This window comes from Leptopilina boulardi, unplaced genomic scaffold (genome assembly GCF_019393585.1).
Source record: "Leptopilina boulardi isolate dan_hultmark-lab unplaced genomic scaffold, ZJU_Lbou_2.1 LbouV2_211, whole genome shotgun sequence".
NCBI classification, from domain to species: Eukaryota; Metazoa; Arthropoda; class Insecta; order Hymenoptera; family Figitidae; genus Leptopilina; species Leptopilina boulardi.
In genome coordinates, this window is record NW_026137765.1 from 590,301 (window position 1) to 612,956 (window position 22,656).

At 24.7% G+C, this 22,656-nt stretch overlaps 3 protein-coding genes and 1 long non-coding RNA gene across 12 annotated transcripts in view; 2 read left to right on the plus strand and 2 right to left on the minus strand.

Annotated features, from left to right (window-relative positions):
* The window catches only part of LOC127278811 (Kv channel-interacting protein 1), a 39,817-nt gene extending 24,335 nt beyond the window's left edge, over positions 1–15,482 (plus strand). For all 3 annotated transcript variants that reach the window (XM_051300710.1, XM_051300711.1, XM_051300709.1), the window contains 4 exons: positions 11,104–11,173; positions 11,254–11,324; positions 12,510–12,788; positions 13,084–15,482. In XM_051300710.1, the coding sequence (XP_051156667.1) occupies positions 11,104–11,173; positions 11,254–11,324; positions 12,510–12,788; positions 13,084–13,131 (468 nt within the window). In that variant the 3' untranslated portion in view covers positions 13,132–15,482. The remainder of the gene's footprint in view (positions 1–11,103; positions 11,174–11,253; positions 11,325–12,509; positions 12,789–13,083) is intronic.
* On the minus strand, positions 1–19,071 carry LOC127278807 (dynein regulatory complex subunit 5). Of its 6 annotated transcripts, none has more exons than XM_051300698.1 (11): positions 18,934–19,071; positions 10,285–10,414; positions 9,452–9,724; positions 7,292–7,483; positions 6,941–7,114; positions 6,684–6,822; positions 5,845–6,082; positions 5,022–5,177; positions 4,655–4,769; positions 1,171–1,382; positions 1–503 (listed from the first exon to the last, which is right to left on the minus strand). In XM_051300698.1, the coding sequence occupies exons 2-11, from the start codon at positions 10,329–10,331 to the stop codon at positions 439–441; spliced, it is 1,611 nt and encodes a 536-aa protein (XP_051156655.1). In that variant the 5' UTR covers positions 10,332–10,414; positions 18,934–19,071; the 3' UTR covers positions 1–438. The 6 variants fall into 6 exon arrangements, with proteins under 6 accessions (XP_051156655.1, XP_051156656.1, XP_051156657.1 ...); XM_051300699.1 differs by lacking the exon at positions 18,934–19,071 and adding an exon at positions 18,058–18,255; XM_051300700.1 differs by lacking the exon at positions 18,934–19,071 and adding an exon at positions 17,886–17,970.
* On the plus strand, positions 17,927–21,674 carry LOC127278813 (uncharacterized). Its single transcript, XR_007842544.1, has 2 exons — positions 17,927–18,045; positions 18,627–21,674. It is a non-coding gene; the product is annotated as an uncharacterized LOC127278813 (long non-coding RNA).
* Positions 18,678–22,656, minus strand: part of LOC127278803 (alpha-aminoadipic semialdehyde synthase, mitochondrial) — a 7,441-nt gene continuing 3,462 nt past the window's right edge. Inside the window, exons 9-11 of one of the 2 annotated variants that reach the window (XR_007842543.1) lie at positions 22,225–22,606; positions 21,869–22,034; positions 18,678–19,241 (exon numbers count right to left, since the gene is read on the minus strand). Coding sequence is in view for 1 of the 2 variants with exons in the window: in XM_051300692.1 (XP_051156649.1) it covers positions 21,919–22,034; positions 22,225–22,606 (498 nt within the window). In the remaining variant the exon portion in view is untranslated. Of the gene's footprint in view, positions 19,242–21,802; positions 22,035–22,224; positions 22,607–22,656 lie in introns of those variants that run through there. The other variant, XM_051300692.1, reaches the window with a different exon arrangement.

A 22,656-nucleotide genomic window follows, 5' to 3' on the forward strand; every position in this document is an offset into this window, starting at 1 on the left:
TTATATGGTCTGTTTAAATTTCACTTTTATCGCTGGTTTATTCGGACACGAGCGGTATTAAATCTTATATACATCTCCTTTAAAGTATATTCATAAAAATTTAGAAGCACTTCAAAGTGTTGCATTTCATCGTTTTTGCAATATTTTTCAAAAGCCCATGAAATAAAATCAAAAAATAGTGGTTATATATATATAATATAAAGTTATTTTAGAACTTGATATTTTTACTTTACTAACAAAAAACACAGTACAACTTTTTCAATTAAAAAAATACAAAAATCTGTATATATATTTTTTTTATATGAAATAATAGAAAAAAAAATGAAACAATTCAGGATTCGGAAAATAATTGTTTTAGGAGTTTTTGAATAAAAATATCTGTTTTTTTTTCATCTTCTATATTTGTGCTGGCATTTTTCTCTATCGATTGAGTGATTTTCATTCGTAGTCAGCTTGTCGCCATTCTTGAAAAGCGTTACTGCCCATGTCCTCCTCGGCAACGTCTATTGAGAAATTGCACATTATGTAACAAGAGGCAGTTTATCGAATTTATCGTGATTTATTGGATTGCAGGAAATGCCACAAGGGAATGTATATATATATATATACTTTTCAAAAGGCACCAAACCGATGTACGATTTATTTCAGCATATCGTTGATTGAAAATGATTTTTAACTTTTCAAATAAATTTCTTTGATGATAAAATCATTGTATATTTCGAAAAAAAATCTTCCCCTTTTTATAACAAAAAAAAAATCAATTCTAAAACTAAGATTAATATTAATCTTTTTTTTCGTAATATTAAATTTTTAATCTATAAACTCCGTGAAAAATTTAATAATGTAAAATTTAATGTCAACTGCGATAAAAATTGATAACTTAATTCAACTTTTTTTTTATAATCGAAAAAAAAACCCTGGGGAATTTCTTTTCCCCCTTTTATTAATTAGGTCATTCTATTATGCCAATTTCAGCTTGGACAAGCAATTAAAAGTTTAAATAGTTCCTTCAGTCAACTTGACTCGTTTTTTTTTAGTGTACCTCGAAGTTAAATTCGAGGAAATAAATTCTAAACAATAGAGCGCTGTGTTTTAATTAAATTAAAATTAATTTAGTTAAATATTGAAAAAAATTTTTTTTTTCGGATTAACTAATTGGAAAAAAAATACCTTTCGTGCTTGATTCTGAAAGTTCATGATCATTATTCTTATTATTATCATCATCATTGGTACTTGATGAGGATAATTCCATTATTGAATCATATTTTTTTATTGATATTAAACTCCTTGACTTTAAAATTAATGAGGAAATGTTACTGATGCTACTGTTGCAAGTTGATAGAAACATTTTTTTCTTATCTTTTCCCTTCTGCATCTTATTTCTGTAAAAAAAAATTTTATGTGCAGCAAAAAATGAGAATTGTTGGAACAAGATAAATTTTCAATTATTTAAAAGCGTAGATAGCAAAAGTATAAAAGAAAATGAAAAAAAATTATTTGATTCAACTAAACGGTTACTATCAAGTTAATATTTACTTGAACTAAATAATTTTTATTCGAATTAAATAAACTGTATTATATTATTTAAAACAATAAATTAATAATATAATAAATGATAAACAAATGACAATTAAAAAAAACAATAGAACAGAAAAAATAAATTTTTTGCAATAATATTTGATAAAAAGTTCATTATTTGAATTAAAAAAAAAAAAAAAATTTTCAATACAGTTAATATTTTTCTTTTTTTTTTTTAGTTTTAATATTTTATTATAGTTGTAATGATAGTTAGAAATCGGCCGGTAAATATTTGTACTAAATATTATCGCGCGTCGATAAACAAGTTACCGACCGCAGAGCTTAAAGACGTAGTACCCGATTTCGCCGCGCGGGCCGCATCGCCAAAGGTCACTCGCGTGCGCTCAGCCCACCCAGCGGCTATATAAGCTGCGCTCTCGGCGAGGACCGTCACTCTCGTGCTACACGGAGTCCGGGTGGGTCTTACCCACCTGACTAGGAGTTTTACTCCGAGAATCTTTGTGGAGAGTTTTACTCTCGTTCGTCGGGTTTTACCTGTCGAACATATATCGGTTTTAATGTATATAGTGTATAGTAACGATTTGTAATATAACGTAACAAAATGTATAGTAAAATAATGAAATGTATAGTAACGTAAATTTGAATCTCGAAGTTTTAAGTAGATCTTTTGTTTTATTACCGTTTTAATCTCCGTTCTTAGATATACTTAGAGTGTTACTCTTTGTATAATGGAACACGAGTTTTACTCGTGGTTCACCGGTGTATCGCGAATTTTTAGGCAGTAAAGTAACTGATTTATGGCTCATCATAGCGAGTTGAAGCCGATTTTGTTAATGCGCGGCTCAAATATACGACGTTCCCGATTGATGCCGATTTTCGATTTCCGCGGCTCAACATTTATTTTGATAGACGCCGAAAAATCGTTACTCGAAACCGACTTTCGCGATTTACTTTAATCTTCGTACAACTTGGACATTGTAAATACCTTTGTAAATAAATAATTTGTTATCAGTTTGTAATTAACCCGTTATTATTGCTATTGTTTTTTTGGAATCAAAACGAACCCTGGCTCGGCGAGCTAAAACATTGATTCTTTAAATTACAAACGTTACATAGTGTAGAAAGAATATTTGCTTCTAAATAACATTACATATAAATGTAAGGGGGAAAATCAACTTTGCACCCCTGGTAGAAAAGTGAATTTTCAAAAGGAGAGGTAAAAGAATTCTCGCACATATATATATAAGAAAAAGGTTGGAAATTGTTGAAAAATTAAGTAAGGAAGAAAACGAGGAGAGAAGATGAAAATGTTTCTTCTGGCAAAATACGTGAAGGGCAATTCAAGTATAGTGGCTAGTGGCTGTAGTCCAACTTGCACAAGTTTATTTTTCTCCACTGAGATGCATCCTGTATTTTATAAACGTGCACAGACTCACAATATATATACACACACACATACGTGGAAACATAATTCATTCACACAAATTCATTTTTTATTTATTTTTTTAATTTTTATAATTATAGTAAAAATTTCTTCTTAAAAAAAAAATGTTCCTTAAAGGAGAAAATCAGTCAAATCGAGTATATAAGATTTTTACTTAGGGAAAAAAAAAAAAAACTGAAAGTATAATGTTCAGTTGAATTCTAGAGTTTGTGAGAGGTATATAGAAATGGGTGGATATATATCGAAGAGAAAAGTTTTTCCCAAGAATTATGTGATTTCACACAAAAACATACAGTACATATCAACAAGGTTTTTTCTTACACATACATTTATAACGAAATCGATATTTGCTGCAAAGTTAAGTTTTATACGATTCAGTATAGCGAATACAATTTTAATGACTGAGAATCAAAAAAGTATTTCTCGATGTATTCAAGTGTATATATATATATATAGCATAGAAATTTTTATGATATTCTTCAATTTTTATTTCCTCTAAGTATTTACTGAATTTTTTGTTTTTTTTGCACCAATTTTTTTATAATTATATTTTTTTCATTATTAAAATAATTTTACTATAAAAGAAAATTTTATATAACAAAAACGTTAATTAAATAGTAAAATTTTAATGAAAATTCTTATATATAAAGAAAAAAAATTTATTTGATTCAAAATAAATATTTTTTTTCATTAAGAGTTTTTCGATTTATAGAGATTATTTTTTTGGAACATCGTCATTCAAGCAATAATGATTATTGCTATTCATATTAATAAAATAAATCTAGAGCAATAATTATTATAATAAAATTTACTCGAATTTAATTGAGGTAATCATTATTAAAAACCGATTATTTTTACTATTATTATTATTATTATTATTATTATTATTATTATTATTTTTATTATAACAGTAATAATTATTATTACTTTTTTATTATAATTATTATTATTCCATAAAATATTCGATATATTGTTTCCATGTTTCCTATATGCAGAAACAGGTCATCGACTCTTTCATTTGTGTATAACCGAGGTAAAGAGAGAGAGAGAGAGAGAGACCAATGAATCTTAAATCTGGCTTGAATCCAAAGCTTTTGTCATAGTTTTTTAAACCGAATCCTACGTGCAGATAAAGCATACTTTACACTTTGCTGGGTGTGCCAATCATTATTTAACTTTGTCCTTTCGAAAGAAATTGAATTTCTATTCCCAAAAAAGTATACAATTTGTCGTATATATATATATATATATATATATATATATATATGTATATATAGAACTTGTTTTTTTAAAAAAACTTTTCTTGTTTTTTTTTTCTTCTTTTTGGAAAAAGTTTACTTCAATCTCTCGAAATTCAGAAAACTTTTTGCGCAGTTTAGACAACACACACGATTCATAATGTATAGTATTATTTGAAAGTTCAGCAGAATTATTCTGCTGATTCAAAAATACTGTGTCATCAATATTAAAAAGATAGAGGAAATTCTCAATGATTATTTTGATGTATAAAGTTTTTTTTTTAAATCTTTCGTTATCAAAAACATCCGATAAAAATAGAGTAATACAATTAAAATTTGGATTTTTATTTTTCTATTTTTGAAAAATATTTTAGATTTTCTTTTTATAGTAGATATATATATATATGAAATTAGAGATTTTAAAATTTCTCACCTAAAAACAGTTTGACTAATTGAATATTGTGATTCGTTGTTAAAGTTGCATAAACGTGAATCAAATTCAACAATAATTGAACACATCTTGAGGCTTTTGTCAAATCGTTCGCCGACTGTTAGAAAAAAAAACAGAAATATTCTTCATGAATAAAAGAAAAAATATTATAAAAATTTACAAAAGGGTAACTTCTAATTAATCCGAACTTTGAATTTAAAAGATTTATTGCATAGGCGAAAAAGATTAATAAAGAATTTATGCAAATTTATTGAAAGTCATCTTTTTTGATAAATTAAAATGATAAATGAAAAGTTTTTTGAGAAAGACTTTTTTTTGTTGTTTATTACTGAAGCGAATTAAGACTCACCAATTGGTCCAAAATCATTATTTGACACATCAAGTTCCATGCTAGAGGATTTCATATGACCTGAGGCAATGACTTCCGCCATTTCAATACCCGTTTCTGGGCCAAGTCCACATCCGCTAATATTCAATACTTCCAGACGAGCGTGCCTGAGCAAAACTATGCAAACTCTAGTTAGCTATAATATGTCATGATAGACATTAATTGTGTCAATGTCTTTTATAACATGACGTACGTAATTTTTCTTTTTTTGCTCAACAAATTATAAAAATTACTTTTCAAAATCGATTGTTTTCACTGAAATCTGACCACAAAAAAAAAAATCAGAACGATTCTGTTTTATAATATTGAATTCGAAATTTAATTTGCGAATTTTATTATAAATTCTGAATTACTTCAAAATTTATTTATAAAATAATGCTTCCTGTATCGAAAAATAGTAATTTTTAAGCCAAAAAAAAGTCGTTTATTTGAACATTTAGAGCTTATAATTCTGTAAGACACGGGTATAATAATTAAGATCCCCTAACTAGAACCTATATGTATAAGAAAATCGTTATCTTCTCCGTGTGCCCAAGTCATGTTAAATTTAACTTGAAATTTAATCGCCTCCTGTGGTTGTTTTCAAGTTTAATACCAAAATCCTGTGGTCTTTTTGCGGTACAATAAAAAAAAATCCAAAGCCTTTTACTGTATTTTATAATACAATTTATTTATTTAGAAACTTTTTGCATTACTATTTAGGTTTCCGTTATTTCTCTCAAAGAGAGAAAAACCGAATTTTCAATTTTTCTTATTTTTCAAAAAAAAAGAAATTTTAACCTACTTGAACAAATTTGCATTCCACCTTCATTCTGTAGAGGATTTAGGCGTAAATTCAAATTCTTCAGTGGCACTGAATTTTCTTCAAGTAAGCCATAAACAATACCAGCTACTCCCACAGGACCAATTTTATTGTTCGCCAAGTGCAAAATTTCAAGACGCTTGTGCATTGTCAGAAAAAGGCCAATGGCCTGAGCACCATTGTCTTCTAATTTACAATGTGAAAAATCTATTTCTTCCAACTATATAGAAAAAAATTCCCATTTTAGATTATAATAAACATCTTTTAAAAAATTTGAAATAAATAAACAAAAAAAAAAAACTCTTTTTTATAACAAAAATAAGTTTTCTATATTTGCTATTCTTCAGTATAAATAAAATAAATGAAATATGCGAAACTTTCGATAAAATATTTAAGTTTCAAGTTGAAGTATACTAGAAATATTCCAATAAAATTTTTATCAAAAATTTATTTGTCTCCTTTATATATTTCTTTAAAAAGAAAAAGAAAATAGCGAATTTTTAGAATTATGGATTTTTAATGCAAATGAAAAATATCAAAAATTTAATTTAAAAATATAATTATTATTTATATGGAAAAGTTGATGGTAATGTCTTCATCCACGTGTGTTCACGTGTTCATTTGTAATTATATATACATATTTATTAATAGACATGGCATGTCGTGATTTCGTGACTTGAGGGCAAACAAGCATCCGCTACTAATATTGATTTCTGTATCTCATTTCATCAAAGTAAACTCCACTCAACCTAACTATATATATATATATATATATATATATATATATATATATATTGTCTTCATCTGAAATCTAAACTCACGCTATTATTCACGGACATTTCTTGAAGCAATGCTGCCACTCGAGGTTGGTCCAAATTACTCTTTGTCAGGTGAAATTTTTTTAAACAAAAACAGTCCTTTATACCACGACCAAGATTTCTACAATCCTCTACTGAAAATCTGCAAAATAATTTCTGATTTTAAATTTAAAAATTCAAATAAAAATTATATTCGATTGAAGTAAAATATTTATTTGTAGAGATAATCGATTATTTGAATGAAATAAATTTTTCTTTACTGAAAATCTTTCCACTCGAAACCATCATTGAAATAAATCATTCCAAAATTAATGACAAGTTCCCTGAGATTGGAAAGTCGAGGAAGAATTATATTCATTGGAATGTGTTGCACTGGAAATTCTGTTTCTGCATGTGATTCATCATTCTCCTTTCCTGACAATTTTAAAGGATATCTGAAATATTAGAATTTTTTTTTTTTTTATTAAACAAATTTGAATTAGTCAAAATGTAATTTGATTTAATTTAAGAAACAGAAAAAAAAACATAAAATTTCAATATTTTGAAAATAGAGGAATATTTTTTTTTTTTTGAGTGATAAAAACCAAAGACATGAAAACCCGATTATTTACTCTGTGGCCACGAGACAATGTATTTTAAGAGTATAAATGAAATCGCGTAAAAGTTGTATGGCTTCTTCGCAGGCTTCTTGTTCAACATCAAAGTAGGTGATATCCAGTGATTCCAAATATTCAGAAAAATGACGTTCGCAATAAAGTTGACGCCAAGAATTTCCATGTTCAACAAGATTATTGAATTCCCATCTAAAATTATACGATTTCAATTTTTATTTAAATTTTGAAAAATATTATTCAATATAATATGTATAAATATTTATAATAAATAATAAATAATAAATAATAAATAATTAATAATTAATATTAATAATAATAATCAATATTTAAATTAATATTTAAAACGTAATATTTATTATATTATTATAATATTAAAATATTATTAAATTATTATTATTATTATTAAATTTTATTATTTTATATCGTACCGATTTTTCCCCGATAAAGATGTTTTTTTTTTAATATAGAAGTGTTTTTTTAAAAGTATAAACTACTTCTTTAAAGTAGACAATTTTCGAGAATACAAAACTATTGTTATATTTCTACATTGTTATCTCACAGGATGTCTATTGTATAACGCTGGTCTCTTTACTATATTATATATATATATATAATTCTTTCAGAAAGCGCCTACATTGTATAATTACTACACTACAGTTTTGCTAAATCGTTTAAGCCTCGGGAAAACTTTATTATAACAATTGTAATTCGTTTTCTCTCAACTTTTTAAATTCTCTAAATTTTCGCAACTATTGTCGTGAATTCTTTTGAAAATTTTTGAATTTTTATTTTTTACACATTTTTAATTTAAAAAAATATACAATTTTGTATTATTATTATTATTATTATTATTATTATCAAATAAATATTTATTTCTATCAAACTTCTTTAAATTTGAATTAGTTAAAAATAAGAGAATAAAAAAAATTAAAAATACAATAAAAATAAGATTTTACTAACAATTATAGTTATTCAGATTTTTGAGAGAATAATTATATTATTTTAAATACCAAAAAAATTATATTGTTTCAAATACAAATTATTTGCAATTTAAATCTAAAAAATTATTTATTTGATAATATTTATTTATTAATTTATATTTATTTGATAATATAGTCAAGATTACTTGAGCCAAATAAATTTTTTTCTGTAACGTTTTACTTTTGAAAAATTCTAGTTAGGGCAGAAAAAGGTTAAAAAAAAAAAAAATTTTTTTATTTCAAGTAAAATAAAGTTAATTTTTCCCTTTTTGAGTCCGTGGAAATCTCTCATATATAGTCTCCCTCTCTACTTTGTTTTAATTAACGTTATAGCCCAAATTCCAAGGGCTGCGCGAGGTTTACATTTAGGCTTGAAATTTCCACTCTCTGGAATATTATATTATATAATATACTTCCGGGATTTTTGGTTAATTATAAATAATATATATATATATATATATTATCTAACATTAGCGTATGTTCAATATTGTCTACACATTTATGGGCCAAAAGCTGGTTTAAACCACCTTATGATAAATTTAGCGACCAGTTTACTGACTGTAACGGAATTACCAAGCTTATATGTATATATACATTCCGCAATTCAATGGCTTCGGTTAATTTACTCAATAGATATACTATATTCATGAATTCCCACTATACATTTACATATAGAATTTCAAAAAAGGGTTATTAAAATTTAACTTTTATAAATTATATTCAGTATATATAATATACCAGAAGCTTTTATAAAATTTTAAAAGCGTTTTTAAAAATGATTTAAATATCTCATCATCCAGAAACAGTGAATTAAGGGATTAAATTAATAATGCGCTCAATTTAATTATATAATTTTATTCGTTTTCACTTTAAACCTTTTAAAATATTAAATTATCAATGTTTATTTAAATAATTTCTCCATATCCATTTTATCTAATCTGTTTTGTATTAAATATCACGAAAAAAAATTATTTGATTCAAATTAAAAATTATTTGGTTCTTATAAATATTTATTTATAGCTAAGTAAACCGATTATTTGAATTAAATATAATAATTATATATTTTTTTTTTAGTAATTTTTTTCGTCATTTTATTATTTAGTTTTTAGTTAATTATTAATTAGTAATTATTTCATTTAAAAAAAAAAAAAATTATTTGCAGATTAAAAAAACATACCTGTCTTTTGCCGCACGTTCCCAATAGAATTCGTATGGTATTTTTTTGATCATCAATTTAATTGGTAGATTAGTGGGAAGTAATTCGAGTAAAAGATCTCTATCCTCGGATGTTGGAAGATCCTGTAAAATTGAATTTTTTTCCCATTCTTCAACAATTACTTTTAATGAAAGAACCTTCAATTCTGGTATAATGTTTTCGTCCCAAGTTTCATTTTCTGCTTTAAGTGTCCTATTTTGTTCACGAGGCAGTGAAATTGTCTCTGATGAACACCTAGATTCATATATATATATATAACATTAAACAATATTCATAAGACGAAGAGATAAAGGATTCTGCACTCTGATCCTATATATATATATATATATATATATATATATATACATATATATATATAGTACGCGTCCTTTTTGTTGCGCGAAATATTCTCTTCCTTTCACCTGGAATTTCCTCTGAGTTGGAACTCAAAGGAAATTTCTTGAATTTTTTACAACAAAAAAAAAATGACATAAAAATAATTAAATTCATATATTTTCTCTTAGCAATTCTTTTGTATATTTATATATATATTTTTTTCTTTTTGCACTCTCTAAATCTGAATTAGTAAAAAGTCGTCCACTAATTTCACTAAATTTTATTAATTTTTTTTTTTTTTTACTTATTTTAGTCCAAAAAGGAACAAAAAATATAGAAATTTTTAGTGATTTAGATTTAGAGATAAAAAAATTATATATACAAATAAAGAAAAAATTTATCTCAGAGCCAAATAAATATTTACTTGTTTCAAAAGAAATTTTATTTGATTTAAATAATATTATTTATTATATTAATACCTGTATGCCTCAAAAGTTGTTTTTGGAACCGTGTGTGGGATTCTCATTTTTTTTTTTTTTTAAGTAGTTATATCCTTGAAATGTTAAATCGTATAGTTGCTATTTTTATATTAAAAGAATTTTTTCTGACCTATATTAAAAAAAAAAAAAAAAGTATCTTTATTTTCAGTGAGCAATTTTTTTATGACATTTCCAGCCGGTGACTTATTCGCTTTTTTTCTCTCTGTTTATATAGAATACTTAAATTGTAGATGTAATAAACGTATTCGTCTAATAAAAAGAAAGTAATTTTTTTTGTAGAAAAAAAAATCTTATTTTTCTGAAATATATGGTAATTCTTTCAAAAAAAAATTTTTTTTTTTTTATATTTCTTTACGTTTTTTATTTTTTTTGTAAATATTTATTTTATTTCCATTTAGAAAGTAAAAATGGTAAATTTATTTTCACATTTTTTTATGCAAGTGCGTTATTCCAAACTAAAAACAGAGGGTCTGGTTGGAAACATGGAAACTAATTGTGTTTTTTTTTTTGAATCATTTCAAAAATGGAATTTGTTATCTCCTAGTGCAAATTATCATATTTAATTTAGTTTGCAGTGAAAATAATATTTTTGACAAATTATTTTTTTTACAAAGATGAAAAAAAATTATTATTTTTTCAATTTATAAAATTTGAGAAAAAAAATGTATTATTTATTTTTATTTGTTATAATTTATTCGCTAATAAATAAATTATTATTTTTATATCTTCATAATAATTAAAAATAAAAAAAATTCGTCCTTTTTTTAATTTAATGATTTTTTTTTTTTTTTTATATAGGAGTGCCCCGAAGGAGTGGTTCACGAGGATTCGTTTAAGGACATCTATGCTAAGTTTTTTCCACATGGAAGTAAGTTGATCATTATATGTAAGAAGCCTTCTCTTTTTTTTCGTAATTAGTTAATGGTCTACCCTCATCTGGATTTGCAGACTCCAGCTTCTACGCCCATTACGTGTTCAAAGCTTTTGACGTAAACTGCAATGGCGCCATCAGCTTCAGGGTAACTATATACCATATGTGTTCTAATTTTTCTCAATTGTCTAAAAGTATATTTCTATTCATTGCCAAAGTAATTGCAATTTTTGACAAGCAAAAAAAAAAAAAAAAAAAAAAAATTCCCATGAATAGTAAAAATATCTTCAAAAAAGAGAACAAATTTTCTACTTTTCTTTAGAATGGTTTCTTTTTTGAATCAAATTTCAAATATTAAAAAAGTGATGCTATTTTTTTTAATAGCTTTTTGAAATATGCAAATAATTAAATTTTCTTTCAATTCATAAAAATTGAAATTACAAAAATAATAATTCAATCTGCTTTATATTTGAAAACCAATGATTGCAACTAAAGAATTTAATAATTGAAACTATATACTAATTATTGTTAAAAACGATTTAAAAATTGAGAAGCATTTTTTTTCTGATTAGCTAAATACAAACAATGTTGAATTGATTCATTTATTTCCAGTTGAATAAGCAAAATATATATTGAGAATATTGTTAAACGCAAACGATGAAATTCGATTCAAACGTTTCTTTTTTTATGTACGTATTTGCTCTAATAAATATTAGATCGATACTTTAATTAAAAGTAACAAAAATGTATACTATAATCTTGAAAAGGAATTTTCATTTATATACACATATTGTATTCTAAATATCTATAAAAGTTAAATTTATACAAAAAGTGGAAAATTTAAAAGTTAAAACATTTTTCAAGACACTTATTATTATATATATACATAAAACTTCAAAAAAAAAGTCGACATTTTTAGCCATCTTAAAACTCGTCAGCAAAATTTCAAAGGTTTTGTGAAATATATATCTCTCTCTTCTCTTTTACATCTTAAATGGAAATTAAAACGTTGCTCAAAAGAACATAAGAGTTCACATTTTATCCAGCTTCCTAGCTATTTCTCAACTATGTAAGAATATAAAAGAGATTTTTTTTTTCAGTAGAAACAAATTAAAAATTTTTTAATTTACATTTTTTTTTGCAAGAAATTGCAAAATATTTTTTGTAACAAAAAAATTATTAGTAAAACAATTTATTTGTTTTAAAAATTACCAAAAATTTGATAAAAAATAAAATATATGTAAATAAAAAAAAATTTCAAACAAAATATTTTTTTAGCTTTAAGAGATTTTTTTTTTTTTTCATTAAAATTTATTGTTGACAATTTTTCCAGGACCTTCTAGTAACCCTTTCCACACTTCTACGAGGAAGTGTCTATGAGAAATTAAGATGGACTTTTAAATTGTACGATATCAATGGCGATGGTTGTATAACGAGGAGTGAACTTGGTGAATTAGTGAATGCAATTCACGAATTAATGGGTAGAAGACATCATCTACTTGCTGAGGATGAGAAAAGAGCGAGGGATCAACTCGATCGAGTATTCCGGAAGTTAGACCTAAATCAAGACGGTATCATAACTATCGAGGAATTTATTGAAAGCTGCCTCAAAGTATGTTTTTTTCATTTTATCATAAAAAAAAAAAAAAAAAATTTCTCCGTTTGAGAAAAAAAATTTCATCCAATTAATAATAATGGAAGAGAATTTAGTCACGCGTTTTAATAAATTGTAACCAATTAAACAAATTGGATTTTTTTTTTTTACGAAATATTATTCTCCTCTAATTAACTGTAGTAAAGATTTATTTTTTTCACTCAATATTAATTAATTAAATCTTTTAAAAAAATTAACAGAATTATTTAAATAATTTCGATTTTAATATATTTTATTGTATTTTTTTTCCAAGGACGATGTGATCACACGATCGTTGACGATGTTTGACTCCGAGCTTTGATCTCCGCCTAAAATCTCACCATCCACACAAGATGTAATACCCACGATAATTTCTACAATTAACGGTAACGATTCATCGACATGGTCTTTCTCGTCTTCAACTTCACCATCGCCACCCTGTTACACTTTGCTGCCATATGTCACGTCAGCTGTCTCATCTCCAATTTGTACAACAACAAATCATGACCAACAAATTTATTTCCTACTCACTGCTCATTGCTGGAATCAATCGGAAAAGGATTTATTTTGCTGAAATTTCAATCTCAACGCTGCTAAACGTGCCACGTGAAAAACAAAATTCAAGTATTCCACTCTTTAAATTTCTCTTAATTTAATATTTCTTTTCTATTTTGACAAATATTTAAAACGAAATACTGCTCAAGAATTAGCCACACATTCGATTCGAAAACTAATATAAAAAAAAAAGAAAAAACAAAGCATCGAAACAAAAAAAAAAATGGGGGATAAAAAGAGACTTAAAAGCCAGAGAGAAATGGAAAAAAGGAGAAAAACAAAGTTTCTTTTTCTCCTGGTTAAAAGAGCTTTACAAAAATTCATTCGGTTTCTTCTTTTTTGAATTTACTTTTTTAAAAAACGTCTGGCAGAGTCTATTTCTAAAAACTATTCCAACTAAAATATATACAAATTTGTTTTTTCAAATTCATACAAATTTAACGATAAGGAAAATTTTTGCCTTTTTGTAAATACATATAATAACAAAAAATGGGAAATTCGGTTTCCAACACGAAAGTGAAATTTTTATTCCTCGTGAAAACAGGAACTTGATGCAAATCTATTTAAATCTTTAATATTAAGAAAAATCAGTCTTTATAACAAATTTTCATATTATATTCTACTACGTTGTTGGATTTTGGGGGATAAAAAAAAAAGAAAAGAAAACGAGTACACAATTTTCGAAAATTCTATTTGGAATCTTTTTTTAAAAAAAGTCCATATGCCAAAAAAGAAAAATCTGTCCAATAACAAACAAATGACAAAAAAAATATTGATATGAAATTATTCCCTAAAATTAAAATTATAAAAAAAATTAACACATAAACAAAATGATAATTCTTAAAAAAATTTTTTTAGAAAAATGTTTATTGTTTTTTAAAAATAGTTTATCATTCTCTTGCCTCGTTGACAATCTTGAGCCGTTTGGCCCTTGAAACATGGGAAAAGTAATGAAAGCACATTTTTAATTAAATACGTTTCGAGAAATACGAGCAGTCGATAAAATCTTTAAATGAAGATCTATTATTAACGTTTGTAGACAGAATTTCAAATGAATATTCCCGAGGGAATCACAATTTTCGATTAAACAAAACATTTATGCGGTATTATTTCACAAAAGTTAAAAAAAGAAATCTCTTCGCTTTTCTTAATTCAATCTCAAAACTGTATTCGAGTGTTTTTTTTTTGTTATTTTTTTAATCGAAATTCTCTGGTCTAATTATTATAACCCAAGTGCTGAGAAATATAATGTACAGAATCGTGTGTGTAAAAAATTTAAAGACTTACAACATTGGGTCGTAATTTTTTAAATCAATAATATTAAAGAGAAAAAAATTTCATAAAAGTAAAAAAAAGGTATGTACTGTTTAAAGTAATCACTTTCATCGACATTCCTCCGAAGGAATGCAAAACGAAAAAAAAAACAAATACGTAAAAGACAGATTTCCGTTTAACGATTCATTTCTCAAATTTTTTAAAGACTCATCTTCAAATTAGATGGAAAAACAAAATAATTAATTAAGACTAATTAATTACAAATAATTAATTAATTTCTTATAAAATAATTAATTATTAGCAATTGATTAATTTAAAATTAATTAAATATACGATTGCAATCCTTGATAAAAAAAAAAACAAAGGCAATCTTTGGGCAATCTTTAATAACAAAGCAACGAAAATTGGGAGCAGTATTTGTTGCTAGTTTGCAATTAAAAAAAAGAAGGAAAAAAATAACTCATTTAGAGGAAAAACAGTGTAAACAAAATAAGTACAATTTTAATTACGTTATTATATTTATATATATACACGTAATGTTGGAGATTTACCCAGTGTCGGATTAAGGATGAGAAGTTCAAGTGAAATGCCAAAGCTTGATACCTACCTCATATATTTATGAAAATTATGCACGTGACTTTGAATGAAGAAATAATATTATTTAATCATTGAAAAATTTATTTTTTGCTATTTTTTTTTGTCTAATTTTAATTCAAAACTATTTATGATAGATAATTTATAATTTATAAGTAATTTCTTATTAAATTAAAAATAAGTAATTTTTATTATTAATTCATAACTGTTAATTAATATTATTTATAACTAATTTATTGTTATATATAAGTATTTTAGTTTAGATTTGTTAAAACATTTTTATTTTTTATAACTTTGTAATTTTTTTTTCTTTTTGTTTCTGCGAAAAATAGTTTTATAATTTTTATTATTTAATCTATAATTAATTTAATAATAATTAATCGCGTGTTTATAAAATTCTCAAAAAAAAAAAAAACTTTTGTCAATGAATTTGATGAAATTTTACATAATGTGAAAATAACCAAAGCTAAATTAATTTAAATATATTTAAAAATATTTTTAATAATATTTCTTTTTTTTAAGTCGGGCGAGGTTAAAGCATAAAAATAAGGGCAAGAAAGTAAAGCACGCCAATAAATATATAGTTTGTAAGCATTAATTAAAAGTGGTACATATATATACATTGTAGTCGAATCTTTGGTCAGATAATCGATTAGACGAATCCTTTTAGGACCGCAAATGATGCTGCGGTTAATACTTGAGAGTTGCCAAAACGATCGTCTATCCAAAATTTGACTATATATATTTAATGCGAAATTCTTGCTGCATTCGGTAAACCACTTTTTACTGATAACAATCAAAATCGTAATTTTTAAGACACGTATTTTATTTTTTTAATAATAAATAACTGCGCGTAATTATTAATCATTGATAAAGGTGAATCTTGTAATTTTAAACTCGTGAACTACTTAATCTGACACTGATGTGCATACAAAAAAAAGAATATTTATTGTTTTTTAAATTACACACAAACCAAGTGGAAAATTAATTTAAAGAAACTATATTGAAATAATATAATTTTTTTTAATTTGTTTTTTTTTTGTATATTTAATTATAATTTTTTTTATTTTCGAAATTTTTGCTGAAACGAACAGCATTTTGTGCCAAATCTAATTATACCACTCCCCCCCCAAGTATTACGATAATTACAGCAAAAAGAACCCACTAATTAATTTCAATTTGAATATTTTAAAGATAAAATCACAGTTATTAAATATCAATTAGAATTTTTTGGAAATATTTTACTGAGCTTTCAATTATTATATTTTTCACGAAATTTCCAACATCTTTTTATTCAATTTTTATATTTATTTATGTCACTAATCAATTTAATTGTAAATTAATTTATTAAATGTTAAATTATTATTCATTTGTTACTACTTATTTATTTTTAAATTGTTATTAATTTATTATTGTTATAATTATTTGTTAATTGTTATTAATTTATTTGTTATATTTTCATCTATTTAAAAAAACTTTCCGTTTCCGATGAAAAAAATCAAAACAATGTTTTTTTTAAATAAATTAAAAGGCAATGTACATAAATATATAGATAATAATGAAAATTTCAAAAATCGCAATAATACCTATACACTTAAAATTTACAAGCTTGCAGAAAATTGTTTCTCGTGGCTGTGAAATCAAAGTGCGTCCAATAATGAACAACCCAAATGACAAATGAAAATATCAAAACCAAAAGAAAATATACGCATTTTTTTAAATTATTAATATTTTACTGTTAATAATAATTCAAGTGGTCTTTTGATATTTAATGAAAAATAAGGCTTTTTATATAAAAAAATTAATTCCATAATATAGAAAATAAAATTGTTTTGGAAAATAATTTCATTTTTATAAAATGTTTCAAAATTTTCATTAAAATGAATCTAAACAGATATTTTAGATTCGTGATCTGCGGTGATTAATGATCAGTAAACGTTCCATATTTGCGGAAATAATTCCGTTTATTGTGCTGCAGATGCGTGCAATTTACACAATAAAGCCATTTGAGAAGACTATTAGTTGACTTGATTTAGTTCGATCAATAGAATTTTTTTTATTAAACATTTTTAATTAAAAATAAACGTAGAAATAAAAAAAAATTTAACATTTTGTTACAATTTTCAAACAAATTAGAATAATAATTAATTGAAATTTGTGAATAAAATAAAATTAAAAAAATATGAAGTTTAATAATAAAAGTGGAAAATTTGTAATTTTTTGTTTCTCATAATACGTGAAATTCAAAATTTCAAATATTCCATAAGAATTTATTATTCTAAAAGATCGAGAAATAATAGAATTAAGAATCAAAAAAAAAATGTTTAAAAAAAACTAGCCAAATATATTACTTCCGATAATCAGTATTTTAAATCATGTGATAGTCCCGACTATTGTTTTATTAAAGAATAGTCAATATCATTTAAAATACATATAATATATATTTAGCATCTATTTAGCGTTTAATTGTAAATAACGTTAAATCTAGAAGTAGTTAGACATAATAAATATAAAAAATTGTCCAATTTTCACAATAATTTTTTTCGATTAAATTTTCATTTTATAAATATTAAATTTTTTTAAAAATTAAATTATATTTAAAAAAAATCAATATAATTTTCTTTACTATAGAGCAAATTTTCACTAAAATACCTGGTTTTTTTTTTTGATTAATCCTTTCACTATAAATTTCTTTTCAATTGCATTAACCCATTTTTTCCAGATTGGTATTAAAAAAAAAACTATAAATAACATTTAATGGGCTTCCATACAATAAAGGATATAAAATAAAGAGGAAAAATATAAAATAAAGGTGCTTTTATACCTCAAATTTCGATCAGATGAACATTATTTCTGGACCGTGAAAATGCGTGAAAAGTCATTTTCACGGCGGGTATTTTTGAATTGTTTTAAACAAAAAATGTTTTTTTTAAGAAATATAATATTAAATAATTGGTTAAATATGTAAGAACACTTTAAAATAGTAATAGAAAGATGATTTGATTGAAAAATTTAGCATATTTTGCTTAAAAACGTTTTCTGCTACAAGAAAATGTAAAATGACGATGTTTGTGAAATGGTTTGTACAGTGCTTCTTCCTTGTGAGCACTGTACAAACCATTTCACAAACATTGTCATTTTACACTTTCTTGCAGCAGAAAACGTTTTTAAGCAAAATATGCTAAATTTTTCAATCAAATCATCTTTCTGTTACTATTTTAAAGTGTTCTTACATATTTAACCAATTATTTAATATTATATTTCTTAAAAAAAAACATTTTTTGTTTAAAACAATTCAAAAATACCCGCCGTGAAAATGACTTTTCACGCATTTTCACGGTCCAGAAATAATGTTCATCTGATCGAAATTTGAGGTATATAAGCACCTTAAAGATTTAAATATTATTATTTTGTACATAAAATCAAGATTTTGTTATCGATACGTATAGTATAGAAATATAATTTATTTCTCACGACATTTTGATAGTAGCGAAAAATATAATAATAAATTAAATAAAAATATAACTAGATTCGCCTTATTCTCTCATAAATAATATCTATTTTCGATCTTTTTCGCAAAAAAAAATAATAATTGCCATCAATGTTATGTTTTTGACTAAATAATATTAGATTCGAGAGTTTGTAAAATGCATATATGCATCTAATATTCGATATGAAACACATAAAGAGAATTACATACCAGAACCAGGAAAATGTAGTGCATTTGATATATATCGGATCACGTGTGTTTATACTTTGCGTGTATGTACTGCTTTGCAATGAATATGAAATAATAATTTTGAGGTCACTTGATTGCTTTAATAGCACGGTCTCCAAGTATTACAAAGTTTTACTTTACACAAACGTTTCCATGGCAACATCTGTTACATCTCTTTCCATGTGAACTCGCTGATTCAAATATTCGAAAATTTAATTTCCATTTTTTTTTTTTTTAATTTAAAACCAAATAATTGATTTTTTTCTATCAGTTATAACATTTACTGAAACCTGCAAGTCCAAAAAAATTAAAAATAAAAAAAATTTTATAAAAAAATAAAATTTAAATTAATTTCAATTTAATTGCAATAAAAAATACAAATGTAACATATGTGTGAAGCCATTTGTGAAATGAAAATCGAGAAGAAATAAAATAATCCGCGCGCCACCGAAACAAGTGAAAATTGAAATTTAATATTAAAATCTTTTCATGTGGGAAAAAAAATTTGCGGGCTTTGAATAAAAAGAAGGCAAATGAAAATTGAAATTTACCTTGGAGGATATACTCTCCAGGTAAATTCTCAACTTTAGTCGTCTCTCTTCTTAATACTTTTGGCTAAAACAACTTTTCTCACAAAGTTTTGTGATTTTCATGCTTTTTTTTTGTATTCCCAAAGTAATGCGCAGAACAATTTAAACTTTCTAAAGGACGAAACTTCCGGTATCCACTCTTCATTAGACATGATAAAAAGTGTTTTTTACTGTCTTCTCATAATATATTTTTTCCTCAATAATGTTTTGAATACAATTTAAACAAACATTTAAATTTAAAAAAATTACCTAATTAATTTTCAAATTTCACAAGAATTTTATTTTAAATCAAAGCTCTGTCATCAATCACCACAGAAATTAATTCAATTAAACGACCACTTGTCACATTATTATTAACCAAAATAATTATTTCACTCAATATTGGAAAATTCTAATTAATTTCAGTTTTGAATTATAATCGACTGTAATAAAAAAAATCTGCGAATTAATAAAAAATTGATATCACGAAAGCCTTTAGCGCGCGAGTTGACATAATAACATTTTTTTCCACTTTTCTTTTTCTCGACTTATTTCCACAAGAGTCACGAGATTAGTTTTAACAAAAAAAATTACATATAGTTATAGTAAGTATATTATATTAAGTGCGGTGATATGTCTCAAAAAAAAAAAAATAAATAAATAAAATTAGACTTTGTCAAATATTAGATAGTTTATGTACGATTGTAGAAATTTTGACAATGCAAAAAAAAAGATCTTTGACTCAATAATATATTGATATAGTCGATCAAATGAAAAACACACTTTAGTCAATTCTTTAATGTTAGGCAGTTGATATTAATAAAAATAAAAAAAAATCTTCGTCATACAAGTCGCGAAAAAATTTAGAATTAAAGAACTTAAGATATCAAAACGGTTTTCGTAGAGACAAAAAAAATATCCTTAAAAAAAATAATAATAGTATTTAGATTTGTAATTCGTTTTTCCATTTCATTTCTCCTCGTCAACTCAATGAATTTGACGATTCCATTTATGTTCCAACGAAAATTATTATCGATTTATCCCGCCACCCCACAAAAAATTCGATTTCGCGCCGAAATTTGTACTGTATAACCAATTTCCTGTCCTAAGTTCAATATTGAACAAAGATTTTTCAATTTTCAACGAAAAGCAAAATTTTCTGTAATTAATTTCATATTACGTTTATAAAATATACATTTTATTATTATATATAAAAATATATTTTATTTTTTAGTTAATATATAAATAATATATGTATATGTTAATTTGTATATTTATTGTTAAACGTTAAAAGTGTAAAAAAGAAAATTTATCAATTTAGGGAAATATCTCGAAAAAAAAACTTCCTCGAATGGTTGTTATTAGTCGATTATATTTAATTTAAATATACTGCCGACTTTGTGAATGTATCATTTTTTGAGTTTAGAATACAAAAAATTTGGAAACATCAAATCAGTGACTGATTATTTTCTGTCTGATATAAAAAATGACACCATTTTTTAAAAATAAATCTTCATTATCGATAATTAATCGTTTTATTAATTAATAATTGATAGTTTGTAGTATTTACAATTATTTATAAATTTAAATTACTTTATTGAAAAAATTCTTGTCACTGATTTTGCTGTATGAATATCAATAAGTTTGTTATTTATTTAAACGAAAAAGGGGGAAAAAATGAAATTATCTTAGTCGGTACGTCGCTATTTAAATAAAAAAAAAATCAACGTCATAGACGTATTTGTGTAATATCACTGCTCGCCATATGCTCAAAGTAACACCATTTGAACGTAAGTTGTGTATTTAGATACGACATGACACTCGAGCTTTTTGTGAACGTTTCCTTCCGTAAATCGTATATATAAATAAATATATATATAATAGGTATAATCACAATTTTCAGGTTGAATTAAAAAATCATAAAAAAAATTTTATTACGATTGCTCCTGTTAAATAATTAATGAGAATGTTAAACAAACAAACAAAAAAAGTCGTTAATCGTCTTAAAGAGTTTTTTTCTTTATAAAAAAAAAGAAACTCGCGTCGATTATTTGGAATAATGAGTGATCTAATATTATTGTATTGTTGGCAGTTTTCCACGAAACTAGTGGCGATATCAATAAACTTTAACGACATCCGATTTTGAATCATGTATATTCGTCTTGTGATTTACCACAAAACCACTTATTTATTAATTTTAATTTCTTTAATTAATTATCAAATTAATTATCTAGTTGACTGCTAAATTGATTATTAAATTTGTAGTTTAATTAATTATCGAATTAATTGCTTAATTTGTCTAATTTAATTAACTAATTACTTTGTATTACAATTGTAGTGTACAGTACCTATATGTATGAAAAAAGAAAATGAATCCGAATGATTTTCATGATTTGTTTCACAGCCATTTGGAAGTTTCAAAAGATTCGAGACCCTCGGCCCTCAATCGACTCAACAATGGACGATAGATGTCTGGTGTGAATGGAAGAACGTTTCCTCTTTGTTGAATTTCACCTAAAGAACAAAAAGGAACTTTTTTTCGCATCTATTTTCTTTATCACTTGTGATAAATCTTTACAATTTTTTTTCTTTTCACAAGTAAAAAACATTAATTTGTTAGTGTTTTTAAATGAATTACAAAATTATAATTAATTGTGAAAATTATTAATACTCTAATTACAATGAAAGATTAAACAATACTTACCATCTAATATCATTTTAACGGCAATGGCAGCCGGAAAGCCAACTGTACGTGCCATAGCCGAGTGTCCTTTAGGATCTCCATAAATCACCATATTAACACCTCGTAACTCACGTTTACCATCTGGCCATCTAATACCAATATCGTGCCTCAAAATGACCAAATCCCTTTCATTATGCTCGAATTTCAGCTTCTTTGACAAATAATGAGAAAGGGTGTCAAGTGGTGTATTTAATTTAAGTACCAAATCTTCCTCCAAAAGTCCAAGATCTTCAATTGCCTTTACACGCTCCTCTGAATTTACTCGTTCAATTAATTTTCGTTTTAAATTTTCATAGAAAATACTCTCATTCGGCAAACCGAGGAAATTGCAAATTAACGATCTCTAAACAAGTAAAATTAAAAAATTTTATTCTTAACAAAAAAGAAATTTCG